Source organism: Rhinoderma darwinii, chromosome 4 (genome assembly GCF_050947455.1).
Source record: "Rhinoderma darwinii isolate aRhiDar2 chromosome 4, aRhiDar2.hap1, whole genome shotgun sequence".
Classification (NCBI taxonomy): domain Eukaryota; kingdom Metazoa; phylum Chordata; class Amphibia; order Anura; family Rhinodermatidae; genus Rhinoderma; species Rhinoderma darwinii.
Genome location: NC_134690.1, coordinates 292,619,878 through 292,637,320, shown reverse-complemented (window position 1 = coordinate 292,637,320; position 17,443 = coordinate 292,619,878). Strand labels below are relative to the sequence as shown.

The window sequence follows — 17,443 nt, the reverse complement described above, 5'->3', positions numbered from 1 at the left end:
CTTTAGGAAATGATTACAAAAATAAATAAAACGTACATCTATAAATGTGTCTGCATTTACATTATTAAATGTATAAATCTGCCCCGTGCCTTTTTAGAAAGCATGATGTTCTGCAACCTTGTCACATCACACTTTCCAGGTTTGTCCATGATTGCTGCCCTTGTGGGTCTTTAACATAATAATAATTATATACTTCTACCTCTAGCAGGAAATCACTTTAGCCATGCAATTATATAGATAATAACAAATGCAGAAACTAAAAGCTTAGAAAAAAAACAACAAAACATAACATTTATTTATGGGTCTCATGTTCCAATTGTACCCATCTGAGCAGTGGGGAGTAGGGGGTACTGGAGATTTCAAGGTGTATCATGGGGACTCTCCATTATAGACTATGAGAAATACAGAAACAGCTCAGCATTTGGTCTGAGCAATTGGACTCCAGCCAATCCTACTTTGATAGGATATCCTATACAAATGTCAGTCAGAATACCCCTTTCACCCCATCCCTTCCATAGTAAAGATCCTATCATTTAGTACTCTAGAGAGTCTGAGTTTAAATGCTCTACATCAGCTATAGTGTTGTTGTGTGCATTTCATTCATTCATTATCACCCAAAAGTTTGATTTAAGAGAAACAAAATAGCAGTCTTGCAGATATGATACCTTTTAATGACTATCAGAAATAAATTATGTTAGTCTATCACCAATGATGCATCACGTTCTATGGAAGAGTTTTTTCTATCGACTTCTTGCAGATTTCCACCAGATGTATTTTCTAACGGAGATTCTGTATTTGTGTTTTCAACAATTGTAGATGATTTTCTATATTCAATATATTCAACTACCATATACAGAATAGTTCCAAGCAGCATTACACAAAGCACAATGTAAAGTTTAATGGAGACACAGAAATAATTACTGTATGCAAATGCAATCACAAATCCAAGAGATTGCCAGACATGGTAATTGGCAAATGCAGCTTCTTTATGGCTAGCAAATAAGACACCATAAAATGCTGTAAAAAAAAAAAAAGAGAAACATACTGGTTAACTGATATAAAAGACGAAATAATGTTTTTTTGCATAAATGTAAAGCTTGCTTATACATTTGACATCATTGAAATCCAAATGTTGTATGTACAGTATATGTAATGTAAAAGGCTATGTACACCTTAGCAACCAATTTTGCGCCACGTCATCTAAAATTAAAAAGGAAACAAGTTTACAAATAGTCTTTATTAATGGGGTTTTTCCAAAATCATAAATTCCTCAGGCTAGGTGTTTATTTTTGGATTGGTGGATTGGTGGGGGCCCCACTGATCGTGAGAACAGGGGTAGCAAACCCCCAGATTCTCCTCACTGCATCCCCCGCAGTGAGGAGGAGCTTGAAGGGAGCAGTGGTTGGCAATGCGCCCTCACAGCTCCATTAACTGTCTATAAGAATTACGGAAACAGCCAAGCGCTGTACTCAGCTGTTTCCATAATAAAGACTTTGAATGAAGCTGCAACATGCATGCTCAACCACCCCTCCATTAAATATCACTGTGGTCGGGCAGGAACAGGGGGTTCGGGTCCTGTGGAGGTCCCAGTGGATAGGTGATAATTTAGGATTTTAGGAAAAAGTTTTAAAGTTATCCTACTGTTTTGTACCTAAATAACACATGCAGACCTTTGTGTCTTTTATAGTAACAGACTGCAAATAAACCCTGTGTGGTTTGATCCTGCATTTATACTTCTTTCCATCGGTTTCCTACTTCTTAAAGAATTGTCCAATTTACAAGACCCATGCTCTATTGGCAAGAGTGGAGGGCAGTTATAAAGCGCAGCCCTCACTCTGTAGGACCTGTCCTGTCCTGCATAACACAGACAACCCATTGATTTAAATGGGCACTGTGTATTGCTTCATTTTCCCTGTGGTGGCGCTGCTGTTACGATTAGCTGGAGGACTGCTGCTAATCAATGATTTCTGTTTTCTCTGTGTTTGGTCTGAGTCTGGATTTGGTCCTCATTTAGCTTTGCCTGGTTAATTAGGGCAGAGTCCTTTTCTTGGGCCTATATATATTTCAGGCATGGATTACTCAGGTGCTGGTTATATTGTTTCCGGCATGTCCTAAATTCTTTCCAGATTCTCGTTTGTTACTTTGTTCTTGTCTACGTGTTTGTTTGTACTGTGGGCTCTCTGAGAGATTTTGTATAGTGGTTTTATGCAGGGGCGTAACTAGGAAAGAATGGGCCCCATAGCACACTTTTGACTGGGGCCCCCCCTCCCCTGGGAGTCACACAACCCCCCCCCCTTGTAGATAGTGCCTTTTTTACAGCCCCCCCTGTAGATAACGCCATACAGCCCCCCTGTAGATAACGCCATACAGCCCCCCTGTAGATAACGCCATACAGCCCCCTTTGTAGATATCTACAGGGGGGACTGTGTGGCGTTATCTACAGGGGGTCTGTATGGAGTTATCTACAGGGGGACTGTATGGCGTTATCTACAGTGGGACTTATGGCGTTATCTACAGGGGGACTGTATGGCGTTATCTACAGGGGGACTGTGTGGCGTTATCTACAGGGGGGACTGTGTGGCGTTATCTACAGGGGGGACTGTGTGGCGTTATCTACAGGGGGGACTGTGTGGCGTTATCTACAGGGGGGACTGTGTGGTGTTATCTACAGGGGGGACTGTGTGGCGTTATCTACAGGGGGGACTGTGTGGAGTTCTCTACAGAGGGGGCTGTATGGTGCTAACGCCATACAGCCCCCACTGTAGAGAACGCCATACAGCCCCCCCTGTAAAGAACTGGGTCTGTATGGAGTTATCTACAGGGAGACTGTATGGCGTTATCTACAGGGGGACTGTATGGCGTTATCTACAGGGGGACTGTATGGCGTTATCTACAGGGGGACTGTGTGGCATTATCTACAGGGGGGACTGTGTGGCGTTATCTACAGGGGGGACTGTGTGGCGTTATCTACAGGGGGGACTGTGTGGCGTTATCTACAGGGGGGACTGTGTGGCGTTCTCTACAGAGGAGGCTGTATGGTGCTAACGCCATACAGCCCCCACTGTAGAGAACGCCATACAGCCCCCCCTGTAAAGAACGCCATACAGTCCCCCATGTAGATAACGCCATACAGCGCCCCCCCCCTGCAGGGAACGCCATACAGAGCCCGCCCCCCTGCAGGGAACGCCATACAGCGCCCCCCCCCTGCAGGGAACGTGATACAGCGCCCCCGCCCCCTGCAGGGAATGCCATACAGCGCCCCCGCTCCCCTGCAGGGAACGCCATACAGCGCCCCCCCCTCTGCAGGGAACGCCATACAGCGCCCCCCCTGCAGGGAACACCATACAGCGCCCCCCCCTGCAGGGAACGCCGTACAGCGTCGTCGTCCCCCCCCAAAAAAAAAATGCGACCTACAGTGTTGTTGTGTCCTACAAATAACATGCATCCCCTATCCACAGGATAGGGGATACATGTGCGATCGCTGGTATTTATAGGGAGAACGGGGGACTGAAAGTCCCCTGAAGTTCTCCATCACTAGCCTCTGACTTCCGGCGTCTGTGTCGGCAGCTCAATAAAAATGAAAGGAGCGCTGGTCACGCATGCGCACAAGCGGGACCGGCACTCCATTCATTTCTACGGAGCTGCCGACACAGAATCCGGAAGTCCGAGGTTTGTGATGGAGAACACATGTATCCCCTGTCCTGTGGATAGGGGATACATATCTTTTGTTTAATGGCAGAGCGGGGAGATACCTACCTGCTCTGCCGTAGTGTTCAGTGGCGTCCCGCTGTAGCAGCTATAGCGGCTGCTAGCGAAGCCTGCGGCCATGGTGGGGGCCCGTGACGGCAGGCGACACGGGCCCTCTCATGCCGCGGGCCCCGTAGCAGCCGTTACTGCTGCTACGGCGGTAGTTACGCCACTGGTTTTATGTGTATCCTGGATCAGTAGTTCCACAGGTTTATTTGCCTTTCCTGTGCGTTGGTCTTCTGGCAAGCTGTTGTCTTACGCTGCTGTGGAATAGTATTCAGATAGGGTCTGTGAGGGCTATAAATTATTGCTCACCGCCTATTTGTCTGCTAACTGCTTACATGCTATTCATCTGAAATTAACTCCATTTATGCATTGTCTCCATCTTCTACTACCTTCAGTATTCGGTTGCACTCATCCACCGGTGAGATACTTGTGCCTTCGTTTTTTGTCAGTGCTGATGCGTGCTTCACCCATGTGATGGCGATTGTTTGGTGTTGCCTTTTTGAGCACCACCAGCGGTGTAACATTTGGTTTCTCAGGAACAACTTGCATGTAATATGCAGGGGGTGATGTTACTCCTGCTGCTTGTCCTGAACCTCGTATGCATTTACCTGATCATTTTTATGGTAAACGTTCTCAGTTTAGAAATTTTTGTGAGAGTTGTAGTTTGTATTTTTCTTTGAGGCCTAGATCTTTGGGGTCAGAGACTCATAAAGTTGGAATTATTAAGACTCTGTTGCAAGAGGATCCACAGTCTTGGGCTTTTCATCTTAGGCCTGGAGATCCTGCATTGGGGAGAGAAGATCAAAGAGGGACACTGCTTTATGTCATCCTGTTGATGTCTCTTATCCTAGTGTGGCTGAAGAGGAACTAATGCAACTGGGTCCCCTGAGGCTCTCCAAGGCAGAGAAGGATAGGAGGAGAAGCTTAGGTCTTTGTATTGCAGTGAACAGGGAAATTTTGCCCAAAAGTGTCCCCTCAAGTTTGAAAAACTTCACAGTCTAGAAGTCAATGTGGAGGTTCTTCTGGGCGTACTTAATTTTTCTCCCAGAAATATTTTGTTGTTGCTCTCTAAGATTGAATGAGAGGGCATATATTTGCATATGCAGACCTTGGTTGATTCTGGCACTTGAGCAGATTTTCATTTGGCCATGAAGTTGGGTATTATCCTTGTACCTCTGGAGAAATCAATTGACATTTGTTCATTGGTTGGTACTCCTGCTTCAGGAGGATCAGTAAGATACCGTACTCCTGGTCTTAAGTGGTCAGTAAAAAGTATCCACTGTGAGACTATTTATTTTATTTTAGTTTGCTATCCCTTTTATCCAATTTTTTTGATGTATCCTTTGTTGTCCTTCAATAATCCAGTGTTTGATTGGACTTCAGGAGAAGTTGTATAGTGGGGAAAGTTTTGTTCAGGGAGATGTTTTAGAGTCTAGTCACAATTAGCAGTCTCCAGAGTCTTCTTGTTGAGTATCAAAAATTTGTAGAGACCTTCTTTTATCATTCCTCCTGATAAAATTGTGACAGAGCCAACAAAGGATATTTCTGATTTACTTTTGCAAGCTCAATCTCAGGCACCTCCAGAGAAATCTGCCCAATGGTTATTTGTTCCTAGTTTCCTTAGACCTGCTGTTCTTTTAGAGTGTCACGGTCATAAGTTGGCGGATCATCCAGGTGTCACTAAGATGTGTAAGACCTTGTGTTAATCTGTTTGGTGGCCAGATAGGAGCGACGTGGAAAGGTTTGTTGGGGAATGTGACATTTGTGTACACAATAAGACATCTAGAGTATTACCTTCTGGTCAGTTAAAATATTTGCCCACTCCCAGGAAACCATGGACACACATATCCATGGATTTTCTTGTTGAGTTGCCCATATTTGGGGGGGATACCATTTGGGTTGCTGTAGACAGATTCAGTAAAATGGCCCATTTTATACCCTTTTCTGGCATGTCCTTTGCTGATAAGCTGGCTACTCACTGTTCTACATGTGGTAAGACTTCATGGTATGCCTGAAAATATCATATCTGACAGGGATTCACAGTTTGTGGCTAGATTTTGGAAGGCATTGATTTAGATTTCTCCACCGCCTATCATCCACAGACCAATGGTCAGACTGAAAAAGGGAACCAGACATAAGAGCAGGGGTCTCAAGCACGCGGCCCCTGGGGCTGTTATCTGCGGCCCGTGGGACACAGAGCCGCTAGTATCGGCTCTGCTCCGAGATTCTGGAATTCCCTGACATCGCTGTCCACATATGAACAGCGATGTCTGAGGCTTCCCCCGAGCAGAGTCCCGTGCAGAGCGCTAGTACAGGCTCTGCTCCGGGACTTTGTGGAATTTCCTGACATCGCAGTCTATATATGAACAGTGTGTCAGGGTCTTCCCCAGAGCGGAGTCCTGGGCAGAGCGCTAGTACAGGCTCTGCTCCGGGACCCTGTGGAATTCCCTGACATCACTGTCCATATATGGACAGTGTGTCAGGGTCTTCCCCTGTGCGGAGTCCCAGGCAGAGCGCTAGTACAGGCTCTGCTCCGGGACTCTGTGGAATTCCCTGACATCGCTGTCCATATATGGACAGTGTGTCAGGGTCTTCCCCAGAGCAGTTGCCCCATTTGAACTCCTGAGGATGCTGCGGATGCAGCGAAACATGTCGGGGGGGCTTCTCTTCATCTTTTAATTTCAATGTTTCACTGACCGTCAGCTACAGACACTACTGATTCGTGTGTCTCGGCGTTCTGCAGACGCCTTGGGAGACACAAGCTTAGTCAGACTCTACTTTGTATTGATTGCATCAGATTGATGCAAAATATATTCCTGTCAGTGAGCTTTGGCTAACTTTTAAATATTATTTGTTTTGTCTAGTTACCCTTGTATTTAATCCTAACTAATAAAAGTTATATTTTACATACACCTACTCCTATAGCCGGCTGGGAATAAAGGCACTTTTCTCTTTTGCTTAACCGCAAACCAGTATTTTTCTTCATAGTTCAATGCCTGCCAGCCTGCTGGGTCTCCCTTTGTTTCTTTCTTACTTCCCCAGAGCGGAGTCCCGGGCAGAGCGCTAGTATCGGCTCTGCTCCGGGACTCTGTGGAATTCCCTGACATCGCTGTCCATATATGGTCAGTGTGTCAGGGTCTTCCCCAGAGCGGAGTCCCGGGCAGAGCGCTAGTATCGGCTCTGCTCCGGGTCTCTGTGGAATTCCCTGGCATCGCTGTCCATATATGGACAGTGTGTCAGGGACTTCCCCAGAGCGGAGTCCCGGGCAGAGCGCTAGTACAGGCTCTGCTCCGGGACTCTGTGGAATTCCCTGACATCGCTGTCCATGTTTGGACACACGATGTCTGGGGCTTCCCCAGAGCCGGAGTCCCCGGCAGAGTGCTAGTATAGGCTCTGCTCTGGGACTCTGGGGAAGCCTCTAACATCGCTGTCCATACATCGACAATGATGTCAGGGGCTTTCCCAGAGCAGGAGTCCCAGTGATGTCAGGAGCACAGCTGGAGTCCCAGGAAGAGACTACTACTGCTCTGCCCGGGACTCCAGCTCTGGGGTTACCCCTGGCATCCATGTCCATATATGGACAGTGATGTCAGGAGCAGAGCTGGAATCCCAGGCAGATTGCTAGAAGCGGCTCTGCTCCGGGACTCCAGCTCTGGGCAAGCCCCTGACATCACTGTGGCAGCATCTGCGGAGGGCACTGTGGCAGCATCTGCGGGGACAGTGATGTCAGGAGAAGAGCTGGAATCCCAGGCAGATTGCTAGAAGCGGCTCTGCTCCGGGACTCCAGCTCTGGGCAAGCCCCTGACATCACTGTGGCAGCATCTGCGGAGAGCACTGTGGCAGCATCTGCGGATGGCACTGTGGAAGCATCTGCAGAGGGCACTGTGGCAGCATCTGTGTGGGCACTGTGGCAGCATCTACGAGGGCACTGTGGCAGCATCTACAGAGGGTACTGTGGCAGGATCTACAGAGGGCACTGTGGCAGCATCTACAGAGGGCACTGTGGCAGGATCTACAGAGGGCACTGTGGCAGCATCTACAGAGGACACTGTGGCAGCATCTACAGAGGGCACTGTGGCAGCATCTACAGAGGGCATTGTGGCAGTATGTACAGAGGACATTATGGCATTATCTAGGGGTGTGTTGCATTATCTACAGAGGACTCTGTGGCATTATCTACAGAGGACTCTGTGGCAGCATCTACAGAGAACTCAGTGGCAGCATCTACAGAGGACTCAGTGGCAGCATCTGAGGACTCTGCGGCAGCATCTATGGAGGGCACTGCGGCAGCATCCACGGAGGGCACTGCGGAAGCATCCACAGAGGGCACAGCGGCAGCATCCACACAGGGCACAGCGGCAGCATCCACAGAGGGCACAGCGGCAGCATCCACAGAGGGCACTGCGGCAGCATCTGCGGAGGGCACTGTGGCAGCATCTACGAGGGCACTGTGGCAGCATCTGTGAGGGCACTGTGGCAGCATCTACAGAGGGCACTGTAGCAGCATCTACAGAGGGCACTGTGGCAGCATCTACAGAGGGCACTGTGGCAGCATCTACAGAGGACACTGTGGCAGCATCTACAGAGGGCACTGTGGCAGCATCTACAGAGGACACTGTGGCAGTATCTACAGAGGGCACTGTGGCAGCATCTACAGAGGGCACTGTGGCAGTATGTACAGAGGACACTATGGCATTATCTAGGGGTGTGTTGCATTATCTACAGAGGACTCTGTGGCATTATCTACAGAGGACTCTGTGGCAGCATCTACAGAGGACTCAGTGGCAGCATCTACAGAGGACTCAGTGGCAGCATCTACGGAGGACTCTGCGGCAGCATCTACGGAGGGCACTGCGGCAGCATCCATGGAGGGCACTGCGGCAGCATCCACAGAGGGCACAGCGGCAGCATCCACACAGGGCACAGTGGCAGCATCCACAGAGGGCACAGCGGCAGCATCCACAGAGGGCACTGCGGCAGCATCTGCGGAGGGCACTGTGGCAGCATCTACGAGGGCACTGTGGCAGCATCTGTGAGGGCACTGTGGCAGCATCTACAGAGGGCACTGTAGCAGCATCTACAGAGGGCACTGTGGCAGCATCTACAGAGGGCACTGTGGCAGCATCTACAGAGGGCACTGTGGCAGAATCTACAGAGGGCACTGTGGCAGCATCTACAGAGGACACTGTGGCAGCATCTACAGAGGGCACTGTGGCAGTATGTACAGAGGACACTATGGCATTATCTAGGGGTGTGTTGCATTATCTACAGAGGGCACCGTGGCAGCATCTACAGAGGACTCTGTGGCAGCATCTACAGAGGACTCGGTGGCAGCATCTACAGAGGACTCTGTGGCAGCATCTACGGAGGGCACAGCGGCAGCATCCACACAGGGCACAGCGGCAGCATCCACAGAGGGCACTGCGGCAGCATCCACCGAGGGCACTGTGGCACTTTCTAAAAAGGGGCTGCCCAATCTTGACATATGTGTCTGCCGAACGCTGCTAACTGAGCCGTCGGACTGCATTTAGCGACACTTAAACTGGAAAACTGTATTGTTGAAATAAGCACGTGGAGAATTCTCTAAAATTTTAAACCTAGTGGTATTATTATAGTAATGTAGTATTATTATTATTATAGTAATGTAGTATTATTATTATTATTATAGTAATATAGTGTTATAGTAGTTCAAATAACTAATTGATTAACAATAATTTTGTATTGTATCAAATTTGAAAGTAATGCAGCCCGTCAACTTCCCATTTTTTCTATATGCGGCCCACTTACCTGGCCGAGTTTGAGACCCCTGCATTAGAGCAATATCTCCGGTGTTATGTTTCAGAAGTACATGATAATTGGGGTCGGTTTTTGCTGTGAGCAGAGTTTGCTTATAACTATTCATATCATGCATCCACTAATGTCTCTCAGATTTTCTATAATTATGGTGTAATGGCCATGGTCGTGGACTGCCGTCTCCCCTTACCTGCTAACAGCCGCGACCGCATACCTTCCTCCTCTAGTTGACACCTTCTTCCCCGGAGATGTCAGCGCATCTGGCCGCTCTGTCCTGTAATGTCCGCGAGGGGGCGCACTCGTGCTCGTTCCCAGCCTTAAAGGGCCAGCGCACGCGCATATGTAATTAATTAATTATTTCCCAGATGATCCTGGACTATAAAAATGGCCCTGCCCTTTCACTCCTTGCCTGAGCATTGTTTTTGTCTACCCATGTTCATATTGCAAATGGTCCCTTAGTCGTATCCTGCTCCCAGTGTTCCTGTGCCCTGCTACCTGTATCCTGTATCCAGTGCTGTGATTGTCCCTGAGTCTTTCCAGTGTTGGAGTCGTGTTGTGTCATTGCCACGCCTGCTGTTACATCACATCTGGTGTCATCTGCCACTCCTGATATCATCCGCCACATCTGGCGCCACCTGCCACGACATCTGTACCAAAACCTCCGCTACTGTCTGGACTATCTCAGGTACACTTGTGCTACGAAATTTTGTATAGACTTTGCATAGCCTGTGAATTTTTCAGCTGCCTCTCTGCTACGGATGGGCGGCCTAGTGGATCCACATACCCCTGGATTGTGACATATGGTTTTCACCCCAAGGCATCTTCATTTACCAGCAGTGTGGGTTTTTTACATTCCATTGCTCAAATTGAGGATTATTATGTTGAAGTCAGTGTGGAGTAAGGTCCATGGGGTTTTGGTCTCAGCTGCCATTAGTGCTAGACGCAAGCTTGATCGGCGCCGCAGGTCGCGAAAGTTCATAGCGGCAAAGTTGTCCACCAAAATCATAAGGTTAAGGCAACAATGTGGCAAGTTGGGGCCTAGAATTATTGATACTTTAAAAAATGTAAGACATATTAATCCAGTTTCCTTTAGGTAGGATTTACCACAAAGCATGAGAATACTCAGGATATTCATTTTTTTAAGAATTTCAGAAGAGCGAGACCACTTCTTGTTATGGTCCATGTTCAGCCTGAGTATGTTGTCCAGAGGATCCTTGAATCTAAGTGGCGTGGCAGACAACTCCATTATCTTGTTGATTGGGGGGTTATGGCCCAGAGGATAGGTCCTGGGAACTGGCTATAAACATCCATACTGATAGATTGATAAGAGCCTTTCATGCAGCCAATCCAGATAAACCCTTCAGTCCTCTTTGTAGGGGGGACGTAAAGTTATGATTAGCAGCTGGACTGCTGCTAATCAATGATTTCTGTTATTTCTCTGTTTGGGCGTTGCTAGGCAATGACTTAGGTCTGAGTCTGTATTTGGTCATCGTTTAGCTTTGCCTGGTTAACTTGGGCAGAATACTTTGCATGGGCTTATAAATATTTCAGGCCTGGATTATTCAGGTGCTGGTTATATTGTTTCTGGCATGTGCTAAACGCATTCCAGATTCTAGTTTTACGATTTGAGAGTAGGAAAAACGGGACCACCGGCGCTGCTTTGATCATAGATAATACACAACCAGCGTGGTAGGTAATGTGTATAGAGTTTTATTGTTAACAGGCTACGCGTTTCGAAGTCGAACTGACGTCTTCCTCAGGCCTGAGGCCTGAGGCCTGAGGAAGACGTCAGTTCGACGTCGAAACGCGTAGCCTGTTAACAATAAAACTCTATACACATTACCTACCACGCTGGTTGTGTATTATCTATGATCAAAGCAGCGCCGGTGGTCCCGTTTTTCCTACTCTCAAATCGTACTACAAGTCGACAGCAAACTCCGTTTTGGCTGTGATGTGGACCTGGCTGCAGCTTCTCAAGCCTTGTTGACACCCTTTGGTGTCCACCACCCGAGGTGAGCGGAATTGTCGCACCGACCATTTTCTCATTACTCTATCAGATCCTGAATTGTCCTTTGTGGCGCCGTGTTCCTTTTCTATTTTACCTAGCAGATTCTAGTTTGTTACTTTGTTCTTGTATATGTGTTTGTTGAACCTGGTGGTCCTCTGAGAGATCTAGTTTTTGTATAGTGGTTTTATCTGTATCATGGGATTAGTAGTGCCACTGGTTCTCTCCTGTGCATTTTGTCTGCTGCCAATTTGTTGTCTTACCCTGCTGTAGAATAGTATTCAGATAGGAGCTGTAAATTATTGTCCACTGTCTATTTGTCTGTTAAAGGGATCCTGTCATCAACATCTTTCTTGTTAAACTCGCCTGACCCCTCAATGGCCGCAGCTGTCCAGAGTTCGTTCCTGTTCTCTTCTTTCTTGAAGTCCTCTTCTGTTGGTAAATATCGTCGTTTAAACTCTTCCCGCCTTTTATGGTAATTATTTTTCCCTCTGGGATGCAGTTTCTTAACCCCGCCCACCGTTGCCACCTGTCTGGCCCTGACTGGCTAAGGAGCTGTCAATCGAAAAGAAGGAGGTGGAGTCCACTCTGAGATGCTGGAGGAATGAAAATCTGACTCTTTTCAGATGAAGATTTGACTCTTTTCTGCTCATTTGCATACGGTGTGGGACCACTGAAAAACGGAATACTAAAGCTACAGAGCTTACTTAGAACATATTTATAGCTTAGATGACAATGATTTTTCACCCACTTTCACCAGGTATTGCTGGCTTTATAGCTAAAATGCTGGTGACAGGTTCCCTTTAACTGCATGCTATTTATCTGCAATCCACTCCATTTATGCATAGTGTCCATCTTCTACTATCTTCTGTGTTTGGTTCCACTCGTCCAACGGTGAGTTACTTGTGCCTTTTCTGTCAGTCTTGATGCATGCTTCACCCTTCTGATTGTCTGGTGTTGTGGTCTGGAGAACACCCAGCGGCGTAAGAGCTGCAAAGAAACTTAACATTTACTGCCAGGTTTCCCCACAGATAGGGGGAAACTTTGTGATTTTCTTATTGTCAAGGGACTCTTCTAACAAGTAGGTACTGTTCAAATCGAAGGGGTCCTTTAACACACACATACAGGGAGTGGGAGACAGATAGAGAGGAATATGACTGTAGGATCAGAATACACAGGGTTTATTTGCAGTCTGCACCAATGGAGACGCGTACACTATATGGACAAAGGTATTGGGACACATACAATTAGGTCCAGAATTATTTGGACAGTGACAAAATCTTTATGATTTGGGCTCTGCATGCCACCACATTGAATTTGAAATGGATCAACTGAGATGCAATTGAAGTGTAGACTTTCAGGTTTCATTCAAGGGGCTGGACAAAAATATCCTGTGAAACGTTTAGGAATTGCAATCCTCCATTTTTTTGGGGGTTTCGTTTTTACGGCTGTCACCGTGCGGTAAAAACTTTAAATTAACTTGAACCCCTTTAGGACACAGCCTGTTTTGGCCTTGTGGACACAGATGATTTTTGCAAATCTGACGTGTCAATTTATGTGGTAATAACTCCGGAATGCTTTTGCCTATCCAAGCGATTCTGAGATTGTTTTCTCGTGACATATTGTAGTTTATGTTAGTGAAAAAATGTGGTCGATAAATTCAATATTTATTTGTGAAAAACGTAAAATTTTAGCAAATATTGTCATTTTTCTAAATTTAAATGTATTTGCTTGTAAAACAGATAGTAATACCACACAAAATAGTTACTAGTTAACATCCCCCATATGTCTACTTTATGTTTGCATAATTTTTTATCACATCCTTTTATTTTTCTAGGACGTTACAAAGCTTAGAACTTTAGCAGCAATTTGTCCTATTTTCAGGAAAATGTCAATAGGCCATTTTTTCAGGGACCAGTTCAGTTCTGAAGTGGCTTTGAGGGCCTTCTATATTAGAAAGTCCCCATAAATCACCCCATTTTGAAAACTGCACCCCTCAAGGTATTCAAAACCACATTCAGAAAGTATTTCTACCCTATAGGCGTTTCACAGGAATTAAGGCAAAGTAGAGATGAAATTTCCAAATTTAATTTTTTTTGCCGAAATCCATTTGTAATAAAAAAAAATCTGTAATACAAAAGGTTTTACCAGAGACATGCAACTCAATATTTATTGCCCAGATTCTGCAGTTTTTAGAAATATCCCACATGTTGCCCTAGTGTCCTAATGGACTGAAACACTGGCCTCAGAAGCGAAGGAGCACCTAGTGGATTTTGGGGCCTCCTTTTTTTAGGAATATATTTTAGGCACCATGTCAGGTTTGAGGAGGTCTTGTGGTACCTAAACCGTCGAACCCCCCCCCCCACCCGTAAGTCACCCTATTTTGGAAACTACACCCTCAAGGCATTTTTCTAGGGGTATAGATAGCATATTGACCCCACAGTTTTTTTGCAGAATTTAGTGGAATTAGTCTGTGAAGATGAAAATCACCTTTTTTTTTCTTTGGAAACATAGAATTTTTTCATTTTTACAAGGAATAAAGGAGAAAAAGCACCCCAACATTTGTAAAGCAATTTCTCCCGATTACGGCAATACCCCATATGTGGTCATAAATTGATGTTTGGACCCACAGCAGGGCTCAGGAGGGAATGAGCGCCTTTTGGATTTTGGAGCGCAGATTTTGCTGGATTGGTTTTCAGTGCCATGTCGGGTTTCCACCAAAACAGTGGAAACCCCCCAAAAGTGACCCTATTTTGGAAACGACACCCCTCAAATAATTTTTCTAGGGGGTATAGTGAGCATTTTGACCCCACAGGATCTTTTTTAGAGCTAAGGTGACCAAAAAAAAGCGATTTTGACGCTTTAAATTCTTTATTTCTTACAGCGTTCACCATGCACAATAAATTACGTTTTACTTTATTCTGCCGGTCGGTACGATTACGGCGATACCATATGTGTATAGTTTTTTTTACATTTTGCAGCGTTTGCACAATAAAATTACGTTTCTATAAAATAATTTATTTTCTGAGACACCATATTCTGAGCCGTAACTTTTTTATTTTTTCGTCAAAAAGCTGTGGGAGGTTTTGTTTCTTGAGAGACGGGTTGTAGTTTTTATTGGTACTATTTTGAGGTAAATGCGAGTTTTTGATCACTTTTTATTCTATATCTTGCTAGGGGTGGTGACCAAAAAATAGAAATGCTGACATAGTTTTCCGTTGATTTTGTTTGCGGCATTCACCGTGCGGAAAAAAACAACATTATAGTTTCATAGTTTGAGTCATTACGAACACGGTGATACCAAATATGTAATACTTATTTTTTAACGTTTTCATTTTTCCCTATAATAAATGACTTATTATAGAAAACCAAAAACTTTTATTTTTACACTTTTACAAAACATTTTTATTAACTTTGTTTTACACTCTATTTTTTTGTTTATTAACTTTTTTTTTAACTTTTTACACTTTTTTTTTTTTACCTGCAGCTCTGATCACTGCTAGAATACATTACACTACCTAGGTAGTGTAACGTATTCCAACTGTCAGTGTGACGTCACAGTCACTCTGACAGTAAGTCTACGAGGGCCAGCCAGAGGCTGGTCCTCATAGGCTTACATACATGGCAGACAAGCATCAGCAGCCACCACAATTGCATGGGGGCTGCTGATGTGCTACAAACACCCTAAATGTGGTGATCGCAATCAAGCACCACATTTATTGGGTTAATTGCCGAAATCAGCGGCGATGAGCCGCTGATCGGCAACACTGGAGTGTCAGCTGTCGGGGACAGCTGATCTCTCAGTTCCCGATGCACACCTTGTCGCCGACAGTGTGCATCGGGAACGACACAGTGACTTCCTGTCACTCTGACAGGAAGCCTATCAGGACCAGCCGAAGATTGGTCCTGATGGGCTTCCGTCCATGGCAGACACGGAAGCCATTACTAACTATCGGCAAACCCCGCGATTTCGGACCGGGGTCTGCCGATATGCTAGAAACCCCTAAAATTCGGCGATTGCAACCGATAGCCGAATTTAAGGGGTTAATTCGCCTAAATCAGCGGCAAAGGACCTCTGGCCGGCAAGAGTGGAGTGTCAGCTGTCGGCGACAGCTGACCTCCCAGTTCCTGGTGCACACTGTCGCTGATAGTGTGCACCGGAAAAAACTCAGTAACTGTACGTCCCCGCAACGACGTACAGTTACTTACTCATGCAGGTAGGGGTTAATTTGCGTCTCAATACAATTATGGTGATATCAAATTTATATTGTTTTTTTATATTTTACTACTTTTAGGAAGAAAAAACTATTGGTTAAAATAAAAAACAAATCTGTATCACCATATTCTGAGAGCCAGAACTTTTTTATTTTTTGATGTCTAGAGCGGTGTTAGGGCTTATTTTTTTTTCAAATTCAAGAGTTTTTTATTTTATACCAACAAAAAGGAAATGCCAGTAACATAAAATCTAGCGAGCAGGCAGAGATCCATATTAATTTCAGCGTAGAGACATGCCAACATAACTATCAGAGTCAAGAAGATGACTCGGAGCCGGAAAGAGGTTAATGATTTGGGCCGATCCAGCGTAACCCAGACAAAATAAGTGCCTGTAACGTATGCCCATGTTGGTGATGGTCGCTAGAAAACGAGATGGACCATACCCGTTCAGGAGAAGAAGGACAGAAGGACAGAAGAGAGATAGAGAAGAGGCCAGTACAAAGTACTACATAATAGGAAAGGAAGTTAGGGACATGACGAACCCGGAACCTAAGAAATTATTATAATACAATATGGAGGCAGAAGGTCATCCGATAGCTACAATGACAGTAAAGGATGTGCGTACATGTGCCAGGGGAGAGGTACATTAGAAAAGAACAGATCCGGGGGAAAAAACACTTCCCATTAGCTAACCAATGTATAGTGTAAGGGCTTATTTTTGGCGGAACGAGCTGTAGTTTTTATTGATACAATTTTTTGGTACTTTTTGATCACTTTTTATTACATATTGTTTAGATCGAAGGTGACAAAAAAACTGCAATTTTGGCGCTTTAAATTCTTTATTTCTTATGGCTTTCACTGTGCGCTATAAATTATTCCATATGTATGTAGTTTTATTTATATTTTGCTGCGTTTGCACAATAAAATCTCTTTTTTTTATCAAATAATAAATTTTTTGCGTCACCATATTCTGAGAGCCAGAACTTTTTGATTTTTCAGTTAAAAAAGCTGTCTTGGGGCTTGTTTTTTGTAGGACGGATTGTACTTTTCATTGGTACTATTTTGGGGTACACACAACTTTTTGATCACTTTTTATTCTATATTTTGAGAGGGGTGGTGACCAAAAAATAGCGATTCTGGCATTGTTTTTCGTTTATTTTTTTTTGCGGTGTTCACCGTGCAGGAAAATAATTTTATAGTTTGGGTCGTTATTAACGCGGTGATACCAAATATGTGTACTTTTTTTTTAATGTTTTCATTTTTTTCCTATAATAAACGACTTATTAAAGGAAAAAAGGCAGTGTTTGTTTTTTAACGTATAACTTTTATTTTTTCACTTTTATAAATCATTTTTATTAACTTTTTTTTACTTGTTACACTTTTTTTTGCACCTGCAGCACTGATTGCTGCTAGAATACATTATACTACCTACGTAGTGTAATGTATTCCAACTGTCAGTGTGACATTACTGGCCCTCATAGGCTTCTGTACATGGCAGACCCGGAGGCCATTGTCTGGCCTCCGGTTGCCATGACAACCCCCATAATTGTATGGAGGCTGTCAATGTGCTACAAATCCCCTAAATGCGGCGATCGCGATTGATCACCGCATTTAAGGGGTTAATTGCCAAAATCAGTAGCGATGAACCGCTGATCGGCAACAGTAGAGTGTCAGCTG

The 17,443-nt window shown here is 45.1% G+C and overlaps 1 protein-coding gene across 1 annotated transcript in view; it reads right to left on the bottom strand.

Annotated features, from left to right (window-relative positions):
- Positions 1–694: 694 nt before the first annotated feature.
- Positions 695–17,443, bottom strand: part of LOC142760542 (protein unc-93 homolog A-like) — a 162,462-nt gene continuing 145,713 nt past the window's right edge. The window contains exon 8 of the mRNA XM_075863734.1: positions 695–1,017. Within this exon, the coding sequence (XP_075719849.1) occupies positions 695–1,017 (323 nt within the window). The remainder of the gene's footprint in view (positions 1,018–17,443) is intronic.